General features: G+C 42.7%; 1 protein-coding gene, 1 non-coding gene and 1 pseudogene across 18 annotated transcripts in view; all 3 read right to left on the bottom strand.

Moving 5' to 3' along the window:
• The window catches only part of ACBD5 (acyl-CoA binding domain containing 5), a 61000-nt gene extending 45344 nt beyond the window's left edge, over window positions 1–15656 (bottom strand). For 6 of the 16 annotated variants that reach the window (XM_023194648.2, XM_023194647.3, XM_023194660.3 and 3 more), the window contains exons 1-4: window positions 14179–14375; window positions 13820–13985; window positions 8634–8754; window positions 5329–5401 (exon numbers count right to left, since the gene is read on the bottom strand). In XM_023194648.2, the coding sequence (XP_023050416.1) occupies window positions 5329–5401; window positions 8634–8754; window positions 13820–13985; window positions 14179–14193 (375 nt within the window). In that variant the 5' untranslated portion in view covers window positions 14194–14375. Of the gene's footprint in view, window positions 1–5328; window positions 5402–8633; window positions 8755–13819; window positions 13986–14178; window positions 14382–14885; window positions 15338–15575 lie in introns of those variants that run through there. The other 10 variants (XM_023194652.2, XM_023194657.2, XM_023194663.2 and 7 more) reach the window with 6 other exon arrangements.
• On the bottom strand, window positions 5835–5896 carry LOC111528058. The gene has a single exon (XR_002726849.1). It is a non-coding gene; the product is annotated as a U7 small nuclear RNA (small nuclear RNA).
• Window positions 15657–19803: 4147 nt separating the features above from the next.
• On the bottom strand, window positions 19804–25709 carry LOC111528046 (annotated as a pseudogene). The gene is made up of 2 exons (XR_004229133.1): window positions 24382–25709; window positions 19804–23580 (listed from the first exon to the last, which is right to left on the bottom strand). The product of XR_004229133.1 is annotated as a leucine-rich repeat-containing protein 37A2-like (transcript).

Below are 25709 nucleotides of genomic sequence, written 5' to 3'. Positions count from 1 at the left end.
AATACCCAACACAAATTCGTAAACTTTTTTTTTCTTTTTTTCTTTTATAGAGACAGCGTCTCACTCTGTCGCACAGGCTGGAGTACAGTGGCACGATCTTTGCTCACTGCAGCGTCTGCCTCTGGGGTTCAAACAATTCTCCTATCTCAGCTGCCCGAGTAGCTGAGACTACAGGCATACACCACCATGATCGGCTAACTTTTTGTATTTTTAGTAGAGACAGGGTTTCACCATGTTACCCAAGCTGGTCTAAACTCCTCACCTCAAGAGATCCACCCACCTCGGCCTCCCAAAGTGCTGGGATTACTAGCTGGGATTACTAGCATGAGCCACTGCGCCTGGCCCAAATTCATAAACTTTCTTAAAACATTATGATTTTTTTTGCGTTTTTTTTTTTTTTTAGTTCACCAGCTATCGTTAGTATCCGTGTATTTTATGTGCAGCCTAAAACAATTCTTCTTCCAGTGTGGCTCACGGAAGCCAAAAGATTGCACATCCCTGGTCTAAAGTTATAAGTTAACTATGCTAACTTAATATATTGTAACCCAAGCAAATGAAGAATGTTTTGACAGAAATATCTGGTAAGCTGCATGGACACCAGAAAAGCAGCATCCAAAGCACAATAATTCTTCTAGGTCTATCCAGCACTTTTCCTCAGTGAGAGACATCATTTCCAGATGATGAAAATATACTGGAAAGGTGTAGATATACTCGGAGAAAGCGAAGACTAAATTTCTCAGGCTTTTTTGGTCCAAAATGACCACATCTTCTTAAAGCCATCCAAATCCCAACGCTCTACTCTCTGTACAACAGGATCATTAATTCAGTCTCCCAAGCGCTTTTAAGCCTTTTGAAGAATGACCTAGATATCAGTCCTGAGTATGCTGATCACTAGAAGCCTATCACTTACTCTAAGAAACTAGCATTGGTTTTCCCCTTCAATGTGCAAAAGATGTTTACCATGAGTGAAACCTTAAAACAAAAGCCAACCCTCAGTACTCAGAGAGTAGGTGTTCTTGGTGTTCTAGAGTTGTTGAGCTATGGACTAGACCCTCAGCCATGGTAACTTTCAGGTTCCTTGTTTCCTTCCTTCCCTTCCCTCCCTTCCTTCCTTTCCCTCCCTTCTCTCCCTTCCTCCCTTCCTCCCTTGGACTAGACCCTCAGCCATGGCAACTTTCAGGTTCCTTGTTTCCTTCCTTTCCTTCCCTTTTCGTTTTTCCCTTCCCTTTCCTTTCTTTCCTTTCCTTTCTTTCCTTCCTTTCTTTTTTTCCTCTCTCTTTCTCTTTCTTTTCTGAGACAGAGTCTCACTCTGTTGCTCAGGCTGGAGTGCAATGGTGTGATCTTGGCTCACTGCAACCTCCACCTCCTTGATTCAAGTGATTCTTCTGTCTCAGCCTCTCTAGTAGCTGAGATTACAAGCGCCTGCCATCACACCCAGCTAAATTTTTGTATTTTAGTAGAGATGGAGTTTCACCATGTTGGCCAGGCTGGTCTCGAACTCCTGACCTCAGTTGATCCGCCTGTCTCAGCCTCCCAAAGTGCTGGGATTATAGGCTTGAGCCACCGCACCCGGTCGAGATTCCATCTTTAATGGGACCATCCTCTAATCCTCCCTGTATTACAGCTATTATCCCAATCTCTTAGAAATCTTGAAATAATTAGTCTGGGGTCATCCTGGGGCATTTGTATTTTTTTACAAGATCCCCTAGTGATTCTAATGTGTAGCCAGGTTGAGGATACCCATCTCTTTTTAAATTCAACAGACATAAGGTACATTATTCAAATGTTAGCTGAATACTCTGGAAATCCCCAGAAGATAGACTAAATTTGTATAAAAAAAAAAAAAAATAGAATTTTGGCCAGGCATGGTGGCTCATGCCTATAATCCCAGCACTTTGGGAGGCCAAAGTGGGAAGATCACGGAGTCAGGAGTTTGAGATCAGTCTGGCCAACACAGTGAAATCCCACTACTAAAAATACAAAAGATTAGCCAGGTGTGGTGGTTTGCACCTGTAATCCCAGCTACTCGGGAGGCTGAGGCAGGAGAATGGCGTGAACCGAGGAGGCAGAGGTTGCAGTGAGCCAAGATGGCGCCATTACACTCTAGCCCAGGCGACAATGAGAGACTCTGCCTCAAAAAAAGAGAATTTTATACATCTATAAATAAACCTTATTGAATTAAACATGCATTTCTCCCACCCCTCAAACCACATTACTTTCCCTCAAAGCTAAAATCCTATTATGTTATATTAAAATAATGTTTTATTCTATCAAGTTTTTCAGTGACATTTTATGGGACACTTTATCAATTATGAAAAGCAATTTTCTACAAAACATAATTCTATTATGCTAAAATAGTTTTTGTTTGTTTGTTTGTTTGTTTTTTGAGAGAGCGATTCTTGCTCTGTCACCCAGGCTGCAGTGCAGTGGTGCAATCTCGGCTCACTGCAACCTCTGCCTCCCTGGTTCAAGTGATTCTCCTGCCTCAGCCTCCCAAGTAGCTGGGACTACAGGTGCATGCCACCACACCAGGCTAATTTTTTTGTATTTTTAGTAGAGACGGGGTTTCGCCATATTGGCCAGGCTGTTCTCAAACTCCTGACCCCAGGTGATCTGCCTGCCTCGGCTTCCCAAAGTTCTGGGATTGCAGGCATGAGCCACCATACCTGGCATTAAAAGAATTTTTTATTCAATCAACTGTCTCAGTGATATTTTATGGGGCAACTTAAAAATTATGAAAAGTCACTTTCTACAAAACATCATTCATTATAAAATATAAGTTAAATTAATAAGATTGCTGAAACCTCTGACTGCAAAGACACAAAATGAGATTTATACTCTAAAGAATAATGACAGTGACAGACCAGGCACACGGTGGCTCATGTCTGTAATCCCAGCACTTTGGGAGGCCGAGGCGAGTTTATCACCTGAGGTCGGGAGTTTGAGACCAGCCTGGCCAACACAGTGAAACCCCATCTCTACTAAAATTACTAAAAATTAGCTGGGCGTGATGGCATGCCCATGTAATCCCAGTTACTTGGGAGGCTGAGGCATGCACCACTGCACTCCAACCTGGGCAACAGAACCAGACCCTGTCTCAAAAAAAAAAAAAAAATGACAAAGACTACATTTAAGGAGATAATTTAACAAGTGCTTCAATTAGTAAATTATTAAAATTAGAATAAGTCCCAAATGCAATAATCAAATCTTTGGGATAATGTACTATCCCACAAGATTATTTAGAAACATGCAATTTTATTGACTGAAAGTCATAAAGCTAAACTCTAAAAATAATTCAAAAGAGTAATCAAATTTTCAATTTATGGGTATCTTGATATTTTTAGGTTTACCTCTAAAACTGCACTGTAAACTTTGCCATATTCACAATATGCAATGAAATTTTTAAAGTCTGAATGAAAAGAGTAAATTATTTTAATTAAAGAATGAGTTACAGGTATTTTAGCAGCAATATAGTTTTAATCTTTCTTAGGGAAAAAGGCAGAATACACATTGCTTCATCGTCCTCCAACTTTAAAATGTGGCTATACCATTAATTAACACAATTGAATAGGAAAAATGGGTAAATTTTACTTAATGTGTCAATTCAACTTTACATTATAGAAGCATGTCCTAAAAATTATAAAGAAATTTAAGGTAAAAAAAAAAAAGAAATAGTTATGAAACCAAAAGGCTTTCGATTATCTTTCTTTCTCTGCTTTTGAAAGGCCTATCTGTTATTGTGTTATTGACATAGTTAATAGCCAAAAGAACTAAACTCTGCCCTTTGTTACAAAGTCTACCAAATAAAAACTGCAAGAAGGTAACAAAGGGCAAGACTATAAGCAGTGTAGAAGAAATTTAAAAAAAAAAAAACAAAAAAAACTAGTCTAAATCTAGTAATAAAAATTACTACCGAGATTAATACCATCAAATCATATGGCAAAAAACTATTCTTTTTTACAGATTTTCTTTATGTTCAAAGATAATTTATTTAAAATTATCAAACTTAGATTTCACAACCTCTGACCCATGTCTAACGTAAAAATGGTTCTTTATAAAAAGTCTCAGCTGGGCGTGGTGGCTAATGCCCATAATCCCAGCACTTTGGGAGGCCAAGGCAAGTGGATCACCTGAGGTCTGGAGTCTGAGACCAGCCTGGCCAACGTCGTGAAATCCCACCTGTACTAACAATACAAAAATTAGCCTGGTGTGGTGGCGTGCACCTGTAATCCCAGCTACTTGGGGGGCTGAGGCAAAAGAATCTCTTGAACCCAGGAGGCAGAGGTTGCAGTCAGCCAAGATCATGCCACTGCACTCTAGCCCAGGCAACAGAGCAAGACTGCATCTCAAAAAAAAAAGTCTCTATGATCATCTTTAAAATTCATGATTTCTTCATATACTTGCTCCTCAAAAGAATGCCTTTGACACACTTACAAGAGCTAGTTAAAATGAACGTCCCTGCTTACTAGTTAGCAGAGAACCTGAAAACTTATCTTACTATGCTTCTGAAGGATCTATGTACTCACAGAAAAAAACTTATCTTATTATGCTTCTGAAGGATCTATGTACTCACAGAAAAATGTGACTTCTTACAGAATTCCAGTGATGAGAATACCTACCTCAATTTATGAGTGAAAACTGGCATGAGAACATTATTGAACTAAGTAAAAAGTTCCAAAGCAGAAATACTTTCAAGAGAGTCCAGCTACTTCCTAGACTCCTGAGTAAGAGACTTCAATATTTTCAAAGATTACTATTTCTACACTTCTTAAGAAGTTGACTATAGAGAAAGATAGGGGAGATTAAAAATCAAAAAACAGGCTAAGCGCAGTGGCTCATGCCTGTAATCCCAGCACTTTGGGATGCTGAGGCACGTGGATCACTTGAGGTCAGAAGTTTGAGACCAGCCTGGCCAACATGGAAAAACCACATTTCTACTGAAAATACAAAAATTAGCTGGGCGTAGTGGTGCACACCTGTAGTCCCAGCTACTTGGGAGGCTGTGGCAGGAGAATCGCTTGCATCTGAAAGATGGAGGTTGCAGCGAGCCAAGGTCAGGCCACTGCACTCCAGCCAGGGCTACAGAGCAAGACTCCATCTCAAAACAAAAACAAAACATCACATCATCACAGTGTTATATATCTTAAGGAAAAAAACACTTAAGATGAACTTTAATGAAGCACAAGAGTCCTAATAAACCCAATAATCTAGATTCTATTGTATAACATACTACAGTCTCCTTAAAGCAAAGCAGCTAATTTGTCTGATAATCAAATTAAATTAGAGCTGCTCTGAATTTTCATTTTACCTGTGAATTATGTTCCCTACCTTTTTCATTTCTTCAACATATGCAATCATGGCTTCCTCTTTGGTCATATCACCCAGTGAACTCCAAGCATCCCTAGAAATGAAAATATCCACATAATGACAGAGACATCTGAGTTTTCATTGCTCAGAATACAATTTATAGTTGATGCTATAGGGTTACTAATTAAAACAGGCTCTACTTAAAGCCATAACAGGATTGTCTTAAATGTGCCACCATGAAGAAAATTATTACAGCAAATAAACTAGCAAATTAAATAGTATTTAAAACAAATAAGTATATAACCCATCTATGTAGTAACATACCAGAGACTACAGACTATTCATAAATATTTGATAAGAACTCTTCAAAGTTTTTATATTATTACAAAGAACAGTAACAGAAATAAATATTTTAGAAGACTACATGATTGCTTCTCAGGCTTTGGCTAAGATCAAGTGTAAAAGACTACATTAATTGTGGCAGGCATATTTTCTTTTTTCTTTTTCTTTTTAATATAAATTTCTCAATAGGCTTTCCGGTAAAGACCAGAAAGCCTGCTAGAAAAATTCTAAAAGAGCTGTAACACTCAGGCATGCTCTTTTTTTTTTTTTTTGAGATGGAGTCTCACTCTGCCGCCCAGGCTGGAGTGCAGTGGTGTGATCCTGGCTCACTGCAACCTCCACTTCCTGGATTCAAGAGATTCTCCTGCCTCAGCCTCCTGAGTAGCTGGTATTACAGGCATGTGCCTCCACACTCAGATAATTTTTGTATTTTAGTAGAGATGGAGTTTCACCATGTTGGCCAGGCTGGTCTCGAACTCCTAACCTCAAGTGATCCACCACCTTGATCTCCCAAAGTGCTGGGATTAGAGGGATGAGCCACTGCACCCAGCCAGCCATTTTTTAAATGAACAGACATTTTGGTTAAAAGGTTTTATTAATTTAAATAAGAGCCTAACTTGTACATTTGAACTGAAAAAGGAAATGGTTTCTCACTTCTAGGATATTGAAAATGTGAGAGACAGGAAATTTTTAAACCCCTAAATAATAGTAGTTCTTTCAAATTTTTGCCCGACGTGTAAACCCTCCTTTTTATATGTTTTTCCCCGAGGGTGTTTAACTCCACCAAAGGTCAATTCTAGGGGGAAACATGAAGCAAATAATTAAATCTTCTTAAAATGGGTAAATCAAATCATATTAAATAATATTTAATACTATTAAAATTAAGTTATATTAAATAATAACATATTACTATTTCATTTAACCTGTTATTTTATGACAATTCATAAAGATCTTAAAGGAAAGCAGAGTACTAAGAAATCTTAAAACAAGCTTAGGCACTTCCAATTCAGGGTGAAGAAACTGAACATCACAATGTGTGGACAAAAAACAAACAAAAATGGGCTGGGTACGGTGGCTCACGCCTGTAATCCCAGCACTTTGAGAGGCCAAGGTGGGCAGATCACTTGAGGTAAGGAATTTGAGACCAGCCTGGACAACATGGTAAAACTCTGTCTTTACTAAAGACACAAAAATTAGCCAGGCGTGGTGGCAAGTGCCTGGAATCCCAGCTACTCATGAGGCTGAGGCAGGAGAACTGCTTGAACCTGGGAGGCAGAGATTGTAGTGAGCCAAGATCGCGCCATTGCACTCCAGCCTGGGAGACAGAGCAAGACTCCCTCTCAAGAGAAAAAAAAAACAAACAAACTGGTGTGGCATGGTGGTTCACACCTGTAATCCCAGCCAAGGCAGGTGGATCACTTGAGACCAGGAATTTGAGATCAGTCTGGGCAACACAGGCAAACCCCGTCTAGAAAAAAATTTTTTAAATTAGCCGGGTATGATGGCACAAGCATGTGGTCCCAGCTACTAGGAAGGCTGAGGTGGGAGAATTGTTTCAGCCTAGGAGGCAGAGGATGCAGTGAGCCGTGATCATGCCACTGCACTCCAGCCTGAGTGATGGGAGTGAGACCCTGTGTCCAAAAAAAGTGTGGGTTTTAAAACATGCTTCACCGCCGGGCGCAGTGGCTCATGCCTATAATCCCAGCAATTTGGGAGGCCGAGGCAGGCGGATCACCTGAGATCAGGAGTTCAAGACGAGCGTGACCAACATGGAGAAACCCCATCTCTACTAAAAATACAAAATTAGCCAGGTGTAGTGGCATATGCCTGTAATCCCAGCTACTCAGGAGGCTGAGGCAGGAGAATCGCTTGAACCTGGGAGGTGGAGGTTGTGGTGAGTTGAGATCGCGCCATTGCACTCCAGCCTGGGCAATAAGAGCGAAACTCCATCTCAAAAATAAATAAATAAATAAAACATGTTTCATCAATTAGCATATTCTGTTCATAATGTACAGTCTAAAATTGACTTTTCTCAGGCATTTGTGAAGGTTTCAATTATATTAAGAATAGCAACTGTTACTCAACTGGGAAAACAGCACGGATAGGTACAGGTATCTGTGTCTATAATTCTTTTAATTTATAGTTTATAATTCTTTTAAGTATACTTTTTAGTTTAGAATTCTTTTAAGAATACAAAAAATCAAATTTCTATTCAATTACAGTAGGTCAGAAGTGACGGCTTAGAGAAAAAGTGTGGCAGTACCTGAGTCATATTCCTATTACTTATTATCTTCAAGGCTCAACACAAACAAGGAAAAGCCATTATTTTTCTTGGAGGCAAAAGAGGCAGTTAGTTTCTTTTAACTTAGGGAGTTGCTCTTGCCTTTAAAAAAAAATGGGAAAAACTCCATAAAAGTAAAGATTAACTGAAAATATTTCTTTATCTTTGATGTACCTATCCCTTTTGGTTTTACTGTTTTTCTCTCCTCCCCAAGATTTTCCTATTTGTGTTAAAATTGTACTAAGAGCACCTGGAAAGGCTGGGCATGGTGGCTCATGCCTATAATCCCAGCACTTTGGGAGGCCGAGGTGGGTGGATCACCTGAGGCCAGGAGTTTGAGACCAGCCTGGCCAACATAGTGAAACCCCGTTTCTACTAAAAATACAAAAATTAGTTGGGCGTGGTGGCGCACGCCTGTAATCCCAGCTACTCAGGTTGCTGAGGCAGGAGAATTACTTGAACTCAGGAGGCAGAGGCTGCAGTGAGCCGAGATCCTGCCACTGCACTCCAGCCTGGGCGACAGAATGAGACTCCATCTCAAAAAAAAAAAAAAAAAAAAAAAAAAAAACCTGGAGGATAAAAATTGTACCCAATACCTAGGACACTTTCTGCACAGAATAATGTATAACCACTTAAGTAATAGCCATATGATAATTATGTCATTAAAATTTAAATTCTTGCATAGCTCTACACAAAAAATTACCATTTATATCTTCCAATAGGATCCCAAAATCCAGGCCTTGAAAGTTTACAGGGTCCTTCAGTTGCCTGCTTATAGAAGCTATAAAATTTAAGCATCATTTCATTTGTTGGCTGGAATGAACCTGTTGGAAACACACATTAAATACAGATCACCTGGGGAATACAACTGATAATCTAAGGTTATAATTAGCTTAGCTATACTAATAGTGATTTTATATTGCATTAATACTTTAGATAATGATCTATTTCTATCTTATAGAAACAAAAGTTATGGTTCTGTCAGTTGTTTGCTTCTTTGATTTCAAAACACTCAAACTTTTTAAACTTTAATAGCAACGCCTAAGATGATTCAATAAATAAAACAATACATGAATAGACATGCAGTAGATATAACCAAAATAACCAGCAAATGTCTCTTTAAAAACATACTAAAATATAGAATAACCATTATTAAGCAATTGTAATAAGGTATTTTTTATTCAAGGCTTATGACAAATCAAAACTGACTAGCGTAACTGAAAAAGTTACATGTACACTCTGCCAAATTTCAAATTCTCAGTGAATAAGGAATTTGGGGCTAAAGCCAAAGAATATATACTATGGTAGAAAAAGAATTAATCTAAGACAAAATAGATTTCTCACTGCCTATCTCTGTAATTTTGGAGACATCAATTTGATAATTCTTCATATATGTTTCTAGCATATCTATAACTTTTCTCATGTTTAAAACTTTCAAATTAGCCAGTTGTGGTGGCTCACGCCTGTAATTCCAGCACTTTGTGAAGCTGAGGTGGGCAGATCGCCTGACCCTCAGTAGTTCAAGGCCAGCCTGAGCAACATAGCAAAACCTTGTCTCTAGAAATAAAAACAAAAATTAGCTGGGTGTGATGGCACACCCTGTAGTCCCAGCTACTTAGGAGGTTAAGCAGAGAGGATCTCCTGAGCCTAGGGAGGTCAAGGATGCAGTGAGCTGTGATCATACCACTGCACTACAGCCTAGGCGACAGAGAAAGACCCTGTCTCAAAAAAAAAAAATTCAAATTGTATAAGCAAGGGCTATAAGTTGTAGCATTCTCAGTAACTGAAAAATTGGAATGTTAATGTTTTATAATAAATATTTAAATAATTATGATATATAAATGTAACAGGACAATATATAACTATAGCCCTAAAAAGTTATATTGTACAAAAATATAAATAATGGTATAAGTTCCACGATCTACTATAAATTTAGAAAAACAAGTTTAAAAACAACATATATAATATGATACATTTTGGCAAATATTTATATACATAAAAAGTACAGCAGAAAGATAAACATAAAATGTTTAAAGACTATCTCTGAATAGTAAGTATGCAGATTCTTTTCCTTTTCACTTATCTGTTTTTAAAAAAGTTTTAAACATCAGTGTATATTACCTTTATAACAAAATTATAAAAATTGTAACAAGATTTTTTTAAAGTTTGTAAATTGCATAAGCTAGCAGTTTATAAGAGCTGTGTGGGCTGGGCACAGTGGCTCACACCTGTAATCCTAGCACTTTGGGAAGCCGAGGCGGGAGTATCACCTGAGGTCAGGAGTTTAAGACCAGCCTGGCCAACATGGTGAAATCCTGTCTCTACTAAAACACAAAAATTAGCTGGGCATGATGGCGGGTGCATGTAATCCCAGCTACTCAGGAGGCTGAGCCAGGAGAATTGCTTGAACTCAGAAGACGGTGTTTGCAGTGAGCCAAGATCACACCACTGCACTACAGCCTGGGCAGCTGAGCAAGACTTGGTCTCAAAAAAAAAAACAAAAAAAAAAGCTGTGGAAATTACCACACAGATAAGCTGAGAGCTGGTGTTTCAGGTTTGGCCGAGAGTGCATAATTAATTATCAAATCACTATAATAATTATCTGTATAATATATGCACATTTAGGAGTACCTAATAGATACAGCATTTTAATGACATAAACCTTTATAAAGCAGAAGGAAAAAAAATGGAGAAACCACAGTTTAAAACGGTCACTTATTTAAATAACACAAATCTAAATTTAAAAGATCAGAAGTTTAATCTCAAAATATCTTCAGTAAGTCAACCAAATAAGTTTATTGGCTTAGGTGAATGATATTAAAAAAACAAAAACCGAGATCATTTATTGAGTGTAGTCTGTGTGTAAGACACTCAAGTAAGATTTCTGTTCTCAAGGTGCTCATACATGATGTATTTAATATGTATTTGAAATATTAGCTAAGAATTTAAATTTTAAAAGGTTAAGGTCATACCAAACATAGATGCCATAGGATTCATTACTATTTCAGGCCTTAAATAAGGATTGAGCAACAAGGAACAAAAAACTCCAAGATCTTGCTCTTCGCATAATGATTCAAAGCAAATCACATGGTGTAAAAGTAGTATTACAAAAATATTTATAATTCATTATAACAAACTTCTGCTTCAATTAATATCAACTTAGTTTCAAGGGATAACAGTATACTGGATGTTGTCCAACACAGTTACCACTTGATAGGGTATCTTTTTTTTTTTTTTTGAGTTGGAGTCTGGCTCTTGTCACCCAGGCTGGAGTGCAATGGTGCAGTCTCAGCTGACTGCAACCTCTACCTCCCAAGCGACTTTCCTGCCTCAGCCTCCCAAGTAGCTGGGATTATAGGAGCCGGTCACTACACCCAGCTAATTTTTGTATTTTTAGTAGAGGTGGGGTTTCACCATGTTGGCCAGGGTGGTCTTGAACTCCTGACCTCAGGGCCTGTCTCAGTCTCCCAAAGTTGGGACTACAGGTGTGAACCACCATGCCTGGCCTGATATGTTATCTTTTTTTTTTTTTTTTGGAGACGTAGTCTCTGTCGCCCAGGCTGGAGTGCAGTGGCAGAATCTTGGCTCACTGCAAGCTCCCCCTCTCCGGTTCATGCCATTGTCCTGCCTCAGCCTCCCCAGTAGCTGGGACTACAGGCGCCCGCCACCACGCCCAGTCAATTTTTTGTATTTTTAGTAGAGACGAGGTTTCACTGTATTAGCTAGGATGGTCTCGATCTCCTGAACTTGTGATCCGCCCGCCTCGGCCTCCCAAAGTTCTGGGATTACAGGCGTGAGCCACCGCACTGGCGGATAGGGTATCTTAAAACTTTGCAATACCTTCTTAAATGTTATGTAAATACAAAGTGTACTTTATACCGGTTTCCTAATAAAGAATGTCAACAGGGATAGTGGCCTAGAGACATCAGTCTAGCTTTACCAGTTTTCAAAAAACTATAAAAACGTGTGCTTTAGGAGAAAGTGTAAACATACTACTTACATAAAGTTCTTAGAATCATACCTTTCTATAAACTCTAATAATCAGGAACTTAAAAAATCAATACCTAAATAAATGTATATGTTATTTCTTTATATTTTGTTTATTCTTTCTTATCTTTGAGTCCCCCGTATGTCCTCCTCCAATACAATGTCTGAAATTACAAAAGGTTCAGACAACACTGTAGAAGGAAAGAAATTACAAATGGAACACTATTTTGTGTGTATTTGTTTTAAAAATTCCCTGAATCTGCATTTAATTAATTTTTACTGAATGATTTGTGTTGAATATTCGTTACCTAGCCAGATGATAATTAATGAAAACAGAAACCATGATATTAAATACCATAGTATTATTGTTGTATTCAGCTAGCTTTACAATTGTGGCACAGTAGTAGTACCTAACATTACTTTCTAAATATGTTTATTGGACCAGGCGTGGTGGCTCATGCCTGTAATCCCAGCACTTTGGGAGGCCTAGGCGGGCGGATCACCTGAGCTTGAGAGTTTGAGACCAGCCTGACCAACATGGAGAAACCCCGTCTCTACTAAAAATACAAAATTAGCCGGGCATGGTGACACATGCGTGTAATCCCAGCTACTCGGGAGGCTGAGGCAGAAGAATCGTTTGAACCAGGGAGGTGGGGGTTGTGGTGAGCTGAGATTGCACCATTGCACTCCAGCCTGGGCAACAAGAGCGAAACTCCATCTCTAAATAAATACATATGTTTATTGTGAAATATAATTCATATAATATAGAAAGACATGAATTGAAAAGTACGCCTTCCTCTCTAAGACTCTGCATTTAGAACAGAGAAAAATATTTAACTAATAGCCAAAAACTTCGCATTGGTCTATGACATAAAATTACAAATTCAAAAAGCTCTGCAAATCGTTAACAGGGTTACTATGAAGAAAAACCACACCTACTAGTCAAATTGCTGAAAACCGAAGATAGAAAAGAAATCTAAAAAGCATCCAGAGAAATAACACATTAAATACAAGAAAGAGTTCAGCAACTGGAATGACTTTTTTCTCACAAGCTGGAAAGAAGGTCCAATATGAATATAAAAAAGAGAACCTTATATAATGGAATAGCAAATAAAAAGGTAGAAAATATATATGTATTAAAATAAATAAAGAGAAATTATTTCACAATTGACTGTATTCTTTATTTTCTGTCCCTTCATATCAAAAGTTTTCAAAAGGCTTCAGCTGGTAGACCCTATGAGTGTGTGGCATTAGGCACCCCAGCCTAGAATTTTGTTTTTGTTTTTTGGCTTTTTTTTTTTTTTGATACAGAGTCTGGCTCTCTCGCCCAGGCTGGAGTGCAGTGGCACCATATCGGGTCACTGCAGCCTTTGCCTCCTGGGTTCAAGCAATTCTCCTGTCTCAGCCTCCCGAGTAGCTGGAACTACAGGCGCACACCACCACGCCCGGCTAATTTTCGTATTTTTTAGTAGAGACGGGGTTTCACCATATTGGCCAGGCTGGTCCTGAACTCCTGACCTCAGGTGATCCACCCATCTCGGCCTCCCAAAGTGCTGGGATTACAGGCGTGAGCCACCCCGCCTGGCCCGGATTTTTTTTTTAGTATACCCAAATCCGCAGTCATTAAGTGACAAGACTTTTGTTTTCAACAATATGAACTACTTAAAATCACTACTTAAAATCTGGATATTACATTTTTCTCTGGTTTGGAAGATCAAAAGTTAATTAATTCATATTCAATAGCTCCCCTTCCACTACATTGCTCCTACGCGGAAAAAAAAAAAAAAAAAAAAAAAAAATTGGCTAAATAAACAACACTAGAACCAAAAAGTGAAAAGAGGTAAGCCGGGGCTTCGTGGCTCTCTGCAGGAGGCGTCTCCAGCCGGGGCCCAGCGCACTTACCATTCTTCGGCAAACTCTGGATCACCTTCACTGCCGCCTCAAACCTGGTCTCGTGCACGGATCTCGTGTCCGCCATCTCCAGCTGCCAACGTCGGCCCCGGTCCCAAGGTCTGTCGGCGGGAATCAGGCAGCAGCAGCACCAGCTTTCCCAAGAGCCTGCATGAAACTGGAACATGGAGCGCAGCCGCGGATCAACATGCCCCAAAGGGAGGAGGCCCGAGAGCGAAGCGGCTCAGTTCGTTCCCCTTTGCCCTGCCCTATCCAGGCCACACGGATCGAAGCGGCCAGGCTCCTTCCTCCTCCCCCGGGGCGTGACTAAGGCCACGAATCCGGCCCGCGACGACAGCAAAACAACTCACCGAGAGGAAGAGCATGTCTAGCAGAAGACAGAGGGGGTCCGGGCACCGGTGGCCGCGGAGCCGCTCTCCCACCCTGGGGACCCTGGCGGAGCAGCCACACCCCCCATTCCGCCGGAGTCCGTCTGTCAGTCCGTGCCCTCCCCACAGCCCCGCCCCAGAGTCACCGGAGGATCCACTGGCGTCGCCGCCGCAGCGGCAGTGCAGCAAACCCCACCCACTCGACCCGCCGCCGCGGCGAGGACGCGCGCGGTCCGTCTGTCCCCAGAGGAGGGTCCGGGAAGCGAGGAAAGGGGGAGAGAGAACCTTCCAGGGGGCCACAGTTCCGGCTCGGTGCAGGGAGCACGCTGTGCGCGCTTTTGTTCACAAGGGGGAAACCGAGGCCGGACCTATGTGTCCGCTCTGGCAGCCGGGTGGACGAAGTGCGCGCTGGGGATGCGCGGTTGGGTTCTGCGCCTGGGCCCAAAGCTGCACTCGACGGCACCGCTGGGCAACAAAAATGACTCTGCGGTCCCCAGCGCCTGCACTCTCCTAAGTTAAGGTTTGAGGAAGGTAATGGGGCCTAAGCAAAGGGCTTTAAGTCGGGGCAGGTTCTGTGCGAAACTCCAGTACTGCCATTTAAATTATGTGACCTAGGGCAAGTCACTTAGCCTCTCCAGTGGCAATCGTGACACCACTCTAAAGGGTAGATGGAGAAAAGCATTGGGGACCTTGGATGGAGGTGTTCAGCAGTACTTGGCCCGCAGGTCTTCGACAGTTTTCGCCGCCCTGAGCCAAGAACGTCCGAGGAGCAGCCTAAGGAGAGGAGAGGTCGTCGGCTCCTAAACTGGGCTGGGACGGAGGGCAACTTCCCCTCTACTACCCTTTCCACCCAGCCCCAGGGAGCCAGGCACCTCCCGCCGGATTTAATAGGAGACTGGGCTTGGGGACGGCTGGGCACAGTGGCTCACGCCTGTAATCTCGACACTTTCAGAGGCCGAGTGGGGAGGATCGCTTGAGGCCAGGAGTTCAAGACGAGCCTGGGCAATATGGCGATACCCTGGCTCTATTTAATAAACCAATAATTTTAAAAAGTAAAATAAAAATAGGATACTGGGCGTGGAGGGAGGGGCGAATAAGAGTATGGGTCGTCAATCCTAGATAGGGGGTACCCTGGGCCTTCAACTTACTAGCGCAACCCCCAGCGTCCTTAGGCATTTGGGAAGTGCCCCAGGCCCAGCGTTGGTGTGGGGACTGACTAGGTTGTTGGGGATGGAGTCCTGGGGCCCGGAAATCCCAAAGTCTCCCGGATGGAAGAGTCGTTTTTGTCAGTTCGGGGATGGGTTAGGAGGGTTACTAGTAAAAATATAGGCGCAGATCATAAGTTACTCTTCCCTCAGAGCCGCGGCGCCGGCATTTACCTTGGTATTGCCGGGCAAGGCCTGTCCGGTAATGTCCCCGACGCCCGCCCCTCGCCCTGCCCTGCGGGCTTATGGGAAATGTAGTCCCCCGCTCTGCCGCGCTTCCGGACACCTCCCAGCGGTGGGCGGTGTTCCTGCTAGCTCTTCCGGTTCGGGGTCTCTGTCCGGCGGACGCAGCCGCCGTGCTGCGGAAAGCCCTGCTTGCTAGCCGGTTGCGTTTCGTGCTATTTCGAAATGCCACATCCGCTTCCAGCTTAGGGGACGGTCGCTCAGTGGTGTCTTGAGACTGCGGCGGTGTCTGAAATTGTGGCTTCTCCAGCGCCCTCCGGAGGCTTTACTTCGGGTTCGTCTAATACAACACAGGGGGAATCATTTGATCGTGAACGTTTCACATTTCTTTGTCTTCAAAAGTGAAGAGGACATTTTGTAAAATTACCACACAAAGATGAGAAATAGATTAGAGAACCAACTTTGGGTTGCAAATACTAAATAATTCCAAATGGTAATGTATGAGTGGCTAAAAAGCAGTGACACCTAACGCGTATTATTTTATTCTATAAAAGGAACAAACCTAAATTGAAGAAATATTCATTTCCCCCTTATTGGATTTAATAGAATCCTTTTCATTTTTAATGGGAAGTAATAAATGTGACCTATAGATGTTTCAGTTGTTTAAAAATAAATCGCCCTCTTTAGGGTGATCTCTGATGGGATTGAGGAAAATGAGCGGATTTGGGGTTATCTTGGCCCAAAGTCCAGTTTGGATTTGCCGTCAGTTCACGGTGTGACACCGTCAAGAAACAGGCTCTGAAAAATTTGGTTTTCTCCAATGAAGAATGAAACTACCTAGCGCGTAGTAGCCTTCAATATTTTTGTATTTCCTCTTTTTTGATACTTAGCTGAGCAATAAATATTGGACAGCAGTACGAGGGAAGGATCTGAATCAGGCAAGGAGGACGGGCACTGCCCAGGAGGAAAAAGCAACAGGAAAGTGTGCTGAGCAGGTGCCTTGGCAGGGGAGAGAGGGAACGGAAATGTCTTCACACACACCCACAGAGAGAGAGAGAGAATGAAGTTTCTGTCTCATGTGATGTGTGAGTGGATGGACACATTGTCCTCAGCTTTAAGGGCAATTCAGGGTGATCTGTCTTAAAATCGACGCTCTGTGGAATGAGAAAAATGTGCTCTGCAGGGCATGCCCACTGCGTGTGCTGGGAGGCTCTGCTACATCAAATGGGCAGATGCGCAGCCTCCACAGTGGCCCCAAGCCTGGGTGTGAGCCAAGGCTGCTTCGAACATGTCCGCTATCTAAGGTGAGTCCCAGCAGGGGTCATTTATTTAAGAACCCTGGTGCGTTCCATGGTTGATTTGCTGGTAAATGACAGATGTGAGTGTAGTAAACACGTCTTGCCTCCCCACTGCACCCACCATCCTGTGCATCATGGAAATCTGTCTCGATGATCAGCGGCCATGTGTGATGGGGTGGAAGGGACAGTCTCCAGAGACAGAATCCTGGGACCATCCCTGACTTCGCAACTTACTAGCTTTCTTGCCACATTATTTAGTTTTTTCAAGTCGTAATTTCCTTAAAATGGTGAATATTATCAATCCCGATCCCATAGGAAATTTGGAGCACATGAGTTCATTCAAGTAAAGTGTATCATTAGCAGGCCATAACACAGGCAGGAAGAAGGAAATACAATAATTGTGTGTGTGTGGTGGGGTGTCACATCTTCATAAAATTCAACCCTACCCCCATTTCAGTCACTTGTCAGGGAGGAAAGCCAAGAAGCCAATTCCGAGAGTTTAGTGTGACATCAGTGTCTAGGTCATCTAAATCAGGCCATCTTTCTGCCATACCTGTCTTTAAGTCCTGTAGCAATTAACACAGCAGAGCTATATTTACATAAGTAACCTTATAGACTCTGTGTATATGCTGGGCAGAGCTGATTCATTTCACAGATCATTTGCACTTGTTATAGAGCTCCTTCAATACTAATACCCAAACATGTTGGACAAAGAAGAGAAGACAGACACTTTTGTTGCTTGTTTTTTGCTGATTTTGTAATACTGTATTTTCAACTTCTTAGCGACATTGGCCCCATATTAAAGGCCTATGTCACACACCCTGTTGTGAATTAAAAGTCTTTTTTACAGTTGCCCTTGCAATGATAAACTTCTATTTGCATTGAAAGTAATGTTATTGCCCTTTCCATATAAAATTGTACTCATAGATCATTTTAAAGTAATACTTTTTTTTCTTAAAGAGATGAAATTGGAAAATAAAGTGGTAATAGTGTGTTTAATTTATAAGTAAACCCTAGGAACACAATTTATTTTACTTTGTTATTATCACAAAACTATAAAAATTATCTTGTTTTTAACAGATTCCAATTATTAACAAATCCTATTTGTATCCTATTTATTTGTCACCTATGTGAAAGTCCTCTTTTTCTTCTTGCTAGAGACCTAAATTGTGATAATCAAATTGAATGGTATAAACAAGCAATTCGATGATTAATTTGCTACACCCTACTCCGAAATATGAGACATATTCAAGGCCAAGGTTATCAATAAAATACAGGCAGAAGTTATGCAGAATGAAAAATAAGGCATACACCTGTGTAATCCTCAAGTCTGTTTTTTTCTTCTTGTTTTCTCACATCATTCAAGTCACCAAAATTTTATTGCTTATTATATGACAAGAAATACAATGTTGGACATAAAATGAATAAAGGAAATTATCCATAAGAAATTTACAATGTGGAGGAAAAGATGCAGTAATATAACACTATAATGCAATATAATCCAATGCATATCATACAGTGCAATGAATTCTATGGAAGATCTATTAATAAAATGCTTGGGAAAAACAGAGGAGGTATAGTGACTCCTGATCCTGGCTTCTGGAGAAAACCAGAAAAGACTAGAGAGGAGGAAGCATATTTACTGACCTTGAGGAACAAGGAGGATACATTCTGTGGGAAAGAGGTGGGCTGGGCACAGTGTCTCACATCTGTAATCTGAGCACTTTGGGAGGCCAGGGCAAGAGGATCGCTTGCACCCAGGAGTTTGAGGCTACAGTGAGTTATGATCACACCACTGCACTCCAGCCTGGCCAGTAGAGCAAGGCCTATCACTACCAAAAAAAGTTGGGCATTCCATGTAGACCACATGCAAAGGCAGAGGAGGAACTGAGTTTTGGGAGATAAAGAGGATTTGGAAGGAACATAGAAGGTATGACAAATATTAGTGAGATAAGAATTCGGGCCGGGCATGGTAGCTCACACCTGTAATCCCAGAACTTTGGGAGGCCGAGGTGGGCGGATCATGAGGTCAGGAGATCGAGACCATCCTGGCTAACACGGTGAAACCCTGTCTCTACTAAAGATACAAAAAGAAATTAGCTGGGCGTAGTGGTGGGTGCCTGTAGTCCCAGCTACTTGGGAGGCTGAGGCAGGAGAATGGCATGAACCCAGGAGGCGGAGCTTGCAGTGAGCCCAAGATCGCGCCACTGCACTCTAGCCTGGGTGACAGAGCGAGACTCCGTCTCAAAAAAAAAAAAAAAAAGAATTTGGAATAAAATTGGAGGCACCATGTCAGAAATTCAGATGTTAACATGGAGGCTTTAGGGAGCCATTACCTAAATTTAAACAAGGCTGTGGTGATAATGTTTTCTAAAAAAAGCAACACAACAAAATTGAGAGCACTTGGGAGGAAGAATTTGGAAATGGCAGAACCACCCTAAAGGTGGAAAATATTTACTTTTGACTAAATTCCTATATTGAGGCATGTTAAATAGAGAATTCATGAGTGTGTGTGTGTTTTTAATAGAGCCTAAGCTTCTTGAATTATTATTCACTTTAGTTAGGATCACTGCAGTTCTATGCATAAAATTAAGACAAAAAGACAAAACAGATACATTGAAAGTTAAGATAACTGAACAAGTAGATTATTCTTTTAGTGTCTCGTAGACTTCTCAAGATGATCAAGAAGTCTACTATGTCACTGTCAGTGCACAATATATAATAAACTAATGATTTTTTTTTCCACCAAGAACAATGGTATTGTAAAATCTCCATCCCCTGAGGATATGTTTTCAGGTCTGAGTGACTAGACTGGGAAACAAGGGAGGGAATGATGGCCCTGTGCTTCCTCTGCTCGCTGCCTCTGTGGACTCATGGGCCGCTGGCTTCAGTCCCACTTTGCTTTCTGATGGCCCTTGTTGTTTATGCTAAGTATTTTTGCAGGAGGCCTGAGGCGGGCTGGGGTCACTCTGTGTTCTCCTCCTATGGCAGGGCTTCACTCTCCTCCCCCTTCTCTGTTGGGGCTTCGCTGTCCCCAAGGTCCCTGTTGAGGATCTCGTCCTTGTTAGATGACTTCTTGTGCAGCTTCCATGCTTGGTATTTACTCTTGTGGCATTGAGAGGTTTGTACATATCTTTAAGCCAGAGCGGCTGTCTGAGTGAGAAAGATCCAACCTGAGTCTCACTTCGCGAAGAGCATCTCCTCAATGGCAGAAATCTGAAAATGCCCCTTGAGAATCTTTCATCTTCTTGTGATGACCTTCGGTGAGAATAAATCTCAATGAGGCAGAAAACTAGAATTAAAGTTGTTAGTATTTCAGTCACAAATATTGCCAAGATGAGTCTGTTGTTATAGCCATATCCTGGAACTTCTTTTGTGAGCTCGCTTGACTTCTGCTCTTTCTATTCATTCTGGGCTTCCGTGCTCTCGTTGATCTCGTTGATCTAGTTCTCAGTTTTCCACTGGTCTGTATCCATTCTGCCTTGAACACCTTTACTTCTTGCTGCTCACTGAGAAGCTTCATCAGGAGGCCTGTCCTGGAGATGAGCTTGGCACAGGCCAATTGCACGTGGGTCTCAGAGCAGTCCATCTTCAAGGTCTGGATAACATGAGAAATGAGCCTGCTCACATTGTTGTTGGGGATGAGGGACCGTAGCTGCTTGAGTTAGCTGAATTTCAAACTGATCACCTGGGGACGAGAGCAATGAGTAATTGAAGCTTTGGGGTTCGGGGGACAGGTCAGTGCCCACATTGTTGTATTCCCATTTTGTCTCCGTTTGTGTAATAGTTGGCCCTAAGTTGAACGCAGTCCCAGCGGAATCTGCCTCAGGAGGATGATTGTAGTCTGTGTTTTCAGAGATGATGCCTTCTGGCATAGTAGTGTTTTCCATAAAAATGTTTTCTTCAAAGGCATTTCTTACAGTTGTGTTTTTTACTTTAGTGTTTTCTATAAAACGTTCTGAAGGAGCAAATACTTCCAGAAGAGCATTTTCCTGAGGGCTGGGGTCTCCTAAAGATGAAAAAGCCCCTTGTGAAGGGGAATTCATAGGCTCTTCGCTGAAGAGAACAGAGGCCTCTTTGCGAGCATCGGTCTATCGAGATAACTTTTCTTTCTGAAGTTTGAACTCTTTTTCGGCCTTGGGTGTTCTGTGAGCCATGTGGGAGTGAGTTTTATGAAAGCGGTACTTTTTTCTGGAATGTACGATTGGTTTAGCAGTCTTCATATTTTTAACTCTAGCCTTTGCATTTTCTAAAATGAAAATGGTGTAGATTAAGTCTTTCGATCTGTCCCTGACCTGAGGTAGGGCTTTTGCAGAGGTGGAGGCAGAAGACATGCCATGGAGAAGAGTTTCAGCACAAAGGAGACTGCTGCCTTATGCTCTTGGGTGAACGAAAGCTTGGTGTAGACGGTGTTTCCCATTAACTTCTCAGACCCCTGCTCTATGTGAGGCTGTTTCAGCTCCCTTGGGTTGGACTCCCGAGCCTTTTTTCTTTGGCAGTGTTCTCCGCAAATGGCTGGGCCCATCTTCCCTCCTGATGCTCTGCTTTCCCACCTCTTCCAAGTGCCTTTTCTGGATGCTCTTTGGGCCCATGAGGAGTCTGTTCACTCTCTGCAGGTTTTTGCCTACACTTTGAATCTTTGCCAGGCTGTTTTCCTGTAGCTGAATAGTTTCTAATTTCTTTTCAAATATTTGGTGTTTAAATTTGTCCTAGAAAGCTGGGCTGCATAAGCATGAAAGTTTTTTGTTCCCTTTTAACTTCATCGATTTTTTTCTTGTATTTCTGCATCTAACATATTTTCCAGCAAATACAGCTTTCTCAATTTATTTTCATAAGTTGAGTTGTTGGATACAGGTTGAAGAGAGGGGCTCTTTGTATTGTTTTTCAAAATACCCAGGGCCTATCTCCATCTTGCACATTTGAAGAAAGCAGTTTAATGAACGGTAACAACATTGATTTCACATCTAGATTTACTGCTCAGAAATAAGGCAAGATGTAACTTAGTGCACTGATAACATCCCTCTCGCCATTGGTGTCTAGCTGTCCACTCCCAAAGACTGACAAGTTGATGCCGTTGCTGTCTGAGGCCGTCTCCGGCTCAATAGTCACCTCAGTGCTCGTGTGCTTCTTCGGGGTTTGTAACACCTTCATGAATGCTCCTTCTGGATTCCCTACAGATGCTCCTTCAGGACAATGTATGGTGTTTGTCAGACATGCACTGTTGCAGTGCAGCTTGACTGTCTTGCAGACAGCCTCAATGCTGTAAAATGTAAAATGGCAGAGGCAGCAGACCACATGGCTAGGTAAGATCAGTTTCTCCAGTTCAACAGTCATCATGAGAACGTTCTTAATTGTTGTAAATGGGACTTGCGTTGCTCCCATGTCTAGATATTTTAATGCTGGCAGTTTAAAGAGATATGGATCTTCAACAGTTGTCAGAGGATTGCGATTGAGAATTAACTTGTGTAAGAACTGCATTCCGTGCCAGGCCTGAAATGTTCCAAAGCTCAGTTCTGTAAGTAAATTGCAACCAGGATTTGTAAACTGCAAAAATGGTAGTGGTTCAAATGTATGTCTTTCAATAGACTGTATTTTATTGCAGGATAAATCTAAATACTGGAGGGATAGCAGGCCTTCAATGAATCCTTAGGTAATTCAGTCAAATAATTTTCATTGAGAATTAGTTTCTCGGTCCAACTGTATGCTTTCCATACATTTCCATCAATTTAAGAAATATAGTTTCCTTGGAAATTTAAGATGGTGAAGGTGCCATTATAGGTGTTGGGCTCTAGCACAGGCACTTGGCAGAGCCTCTGTTTTGGGCTGAGATCAATACACAACAGCGTCTCATCTCTGCAGGTACAGAGCTCACATATGTTGGTGCTTGCGGAGGCCTTTTGTTCCTCTGGTGCAGTTATTTTGGGCATAACTTTCAGACTGAACCAATGAATCCTGAGTAGGTTCTAGCTCAGTAGGTGGACCTGTGACTTCAGTAAGTTTTCGATGCAGACTCTGAACCTGGTCTGGATGAGGAACTGTAGTCTTCTCCAGGGCTATAGAATGTCCAATCTCTGTAGTGGGCTCTGGAGTGATGGCAAGCCCCAGGTCTGGAGGCTGAGTTAAGGTCTTCTCCATGGTTGGAGGCAGTTTAACCTCTGCAGTAGGTTCTGTAGTTATGGTAAGCTCCAGGTCCAGAGGTTGAACTGTGACTTAAGTCAGGTTTGAATGCTGAGCCTGACCCTTGTCTGAAGGTGGAAGTGTCACCCCAGGGAGTTTTGGAGGAGGAGCTGTAGTCGTCAGGGCTGTAGAAGGTTCAAAGTCTGTCGTGGATTCTGGAGTGATGGTAAGCCCCAGATCCAAAGGTTGAACTGTGGCTTGAGTCAGGTTTGAATGCTGAGTCTGAACCTGGTCTGGATGTGGAAGTGTCACTTCACGGTGCTTGGGAGGAACTATAGTCTTCTTCAGGGGTGTAGAATGTCCAACCTCCGTAGTGGGTTCTGGAGTGGGTTCTGGAGTCCCAGGTCCAAAGGTTGAACTGTAACGCTGGGTGACATTGGATGCTGAGCTTGATCCTGACCTGGTGTTGGAATTGTTACCTCTTGATATACTGGAAGTTGGAGTACAACTTTTTTAGGAGGCTGAGTTGGGGTCTCCTGCATGGTAGGAGAAAGTTCAACCTCTGTTGTGGTGTCCGGAGCCATGAGGCCCGGAATTAGCCGACCCCTGTTGCCTGATCTCCGCAAAGCGGAGACAAGATGGCACATTTCCGGGTTCTTTATTACAAACCTTTCCCACGCGAGCCTAAAGTTTTTCCCGCGCACGCAAACATTTTTCCCGCCCAGGAAGATATGCAGCCTACGGGGCAGGCGTGATCCCGCGCCCGGAAACATTACAAACCCACGGCGGATGCGCAATTGTAATTTGAGAAAACCCGCCCTGGTCACCGCCCTGGCCCAACCTCTTCCCCTGCCAGCCTATATAAGGCATGACCCTGCATTCAATAAACGAGACTTGATCAGGCTATTTGTCTTGTCTCCATTTCTGGTGTTTTCTTGTCTCCTCCATTCCCACTCCCCCTTCCAGGGTCCGTTTGACTGTCCTGCAGGTCAGGACATTGTGGATTCTGTAGTGATGGTAAGCCCCAGGTCCAAAGGTTGAACTGTGGCTTGAGTCAGGTTTGAATGCTCTGGAGGTTGGGCTACAACTACATTAGGGAGCTCTGGAGTCTGAGCTGGACCCTCCTCAGCGGTCTGTGGATGCTCAGCTGCAGCCTCCTGCTGGGTTGGAGAGGGATTCTCATTATTAATAGGTTCCGGAAATTGAACTGAAGTCTCTTGTTGAATTGCTAAAGGTAAAGCCTCTTCCAATGACTCTGGAGGCAGAGGTGGGCCCCCATGCTGGATAGCAGGAGGTTCTACATCATTACCTGGCCCTGAGAGCTGAGCTGTAGCCTCCTGGTGGACTGCAGAAGTTCCCACCTCTGCACTAGGCTCTGTTCCTATGGTGAGCTGCATGTCTGGAGGCTTAACAGAGACATTGGGCAAATCTGAATGCTGAGTCTGATGGTGACCTGGAGTTGAAACTGTGACTTCATGATGTTCTGGAGGCTGAGCTGGGGTCTTCTGCTGGGTCTGAGAAGATTCAACCTACTCAGAAGGCTGACCTGGCTGCTCCTGCTCACTGGGGGAAAGTTCAGGCTCTATTGGAGGACCTGGAGGCTCAGTTGGGGCTTCCTCTTGGTTTGCAGAAGGTTCCATCTCTTCTGGAGGCTAAGCTGAGGTCTCCTGCTGGGTCTGAGATGATTCAACCTCCTCAGAAGACTCAGAAGGCTGAGCTGGCTGCTCCTGCTCAATGATGGAAAGTTCATGCTCCATAGGAGGACCTGGAGGCTCAGTTGGGGCCTCCTGTTGGGTTGCAGAATGTTCCACCTCCTCTGGCAACTGAATTGGGGCCTCCTGCTGGGCTTGGGAAGATTCTGTCTCATTGGTAGGCTCTGAAGTTATGGTAACCTCCACATCTGCAGGTTTAACTGTAATGTTGGACAAGTTATAATAAGCTCGACCCTCACCTGGTGGTTGAACTGTCACCTCATGATTCGGTAGAGTTTGAGCTTGACTCTCCATAGAGTATTCTGGAGGCGGAGCTGGGGCCCCCTGCTGGGTTGAAGAAGGTTCTTCCTCCTCAGGGAGCTGTGGAAGCTGCGCTGGGGCTTCTTGCTGGAGTGAAGAGGACTGGATGTCTTCAGGGGTCTCTGGATTTTGAGTTTCAGGCTCTAGATGGAATTGAGAAAGTCCAACTTGCTCCGGGAGCCCTGGAGGCTCATCCAAGTTAACCCGGAGTTCTGGAGGCAGCTGCCGGGATACAGTGTGTCTATACTCGAATATTCAGCCTGCAAAGTCTGTTTCTGATGCTGAGATTTGGATAATTGGTGTGGAATTCCAACAATCTTAGCAAGGCTCCAACGCTGAGCTAGATCTTTCTTCAGGTTCTTGGGCAAAATAATAAATTTGGTTGGTTTTGAAACCTTACTGTCTAGTGGAACAAGTATTTCATCTGCCTGATGACCTGCACCCCAATCTAGATCTGCAGTTTGAAACTTACTTTTGAGGCGAGGAGGCTGAACTAGGGTCTGGTTCTGATCCCCATTCACCATTGGAACCACCTCTGGGAGCCTTTCTTGCGGAGTCAGCTTGTCATTTAAATCCTGGTGTGCAGCCAAGAACTGCTCTGACCCCAGGGGCAGCTCTCCAGCTGAATCCGTGTCCAGGTATGGAACCAAATTTTCAGTCGATTCCTGGGGTGGGGCTGACATCTGCGAGGAAGCAGA

This window comes from Piliocolobus tephrosceles, chromosome 9 (genome assembly GCF_002776525.5).
Source record: "Piliocolobus tephrosceles isolate RC106 chromosome 9, ASM277652v3, whole genome shotgun sequence".
NCBI lineage: Eukaryota > Metazoa > Chordata > Mammalia > Primates > Cercopithecidae > Piliocolobus > Piliocolobus tephrosceles.
Note: the sequence above shows the minus strand (reverse complement) of the source record. Positions and strands in the feature narration are given on the sequence as shown.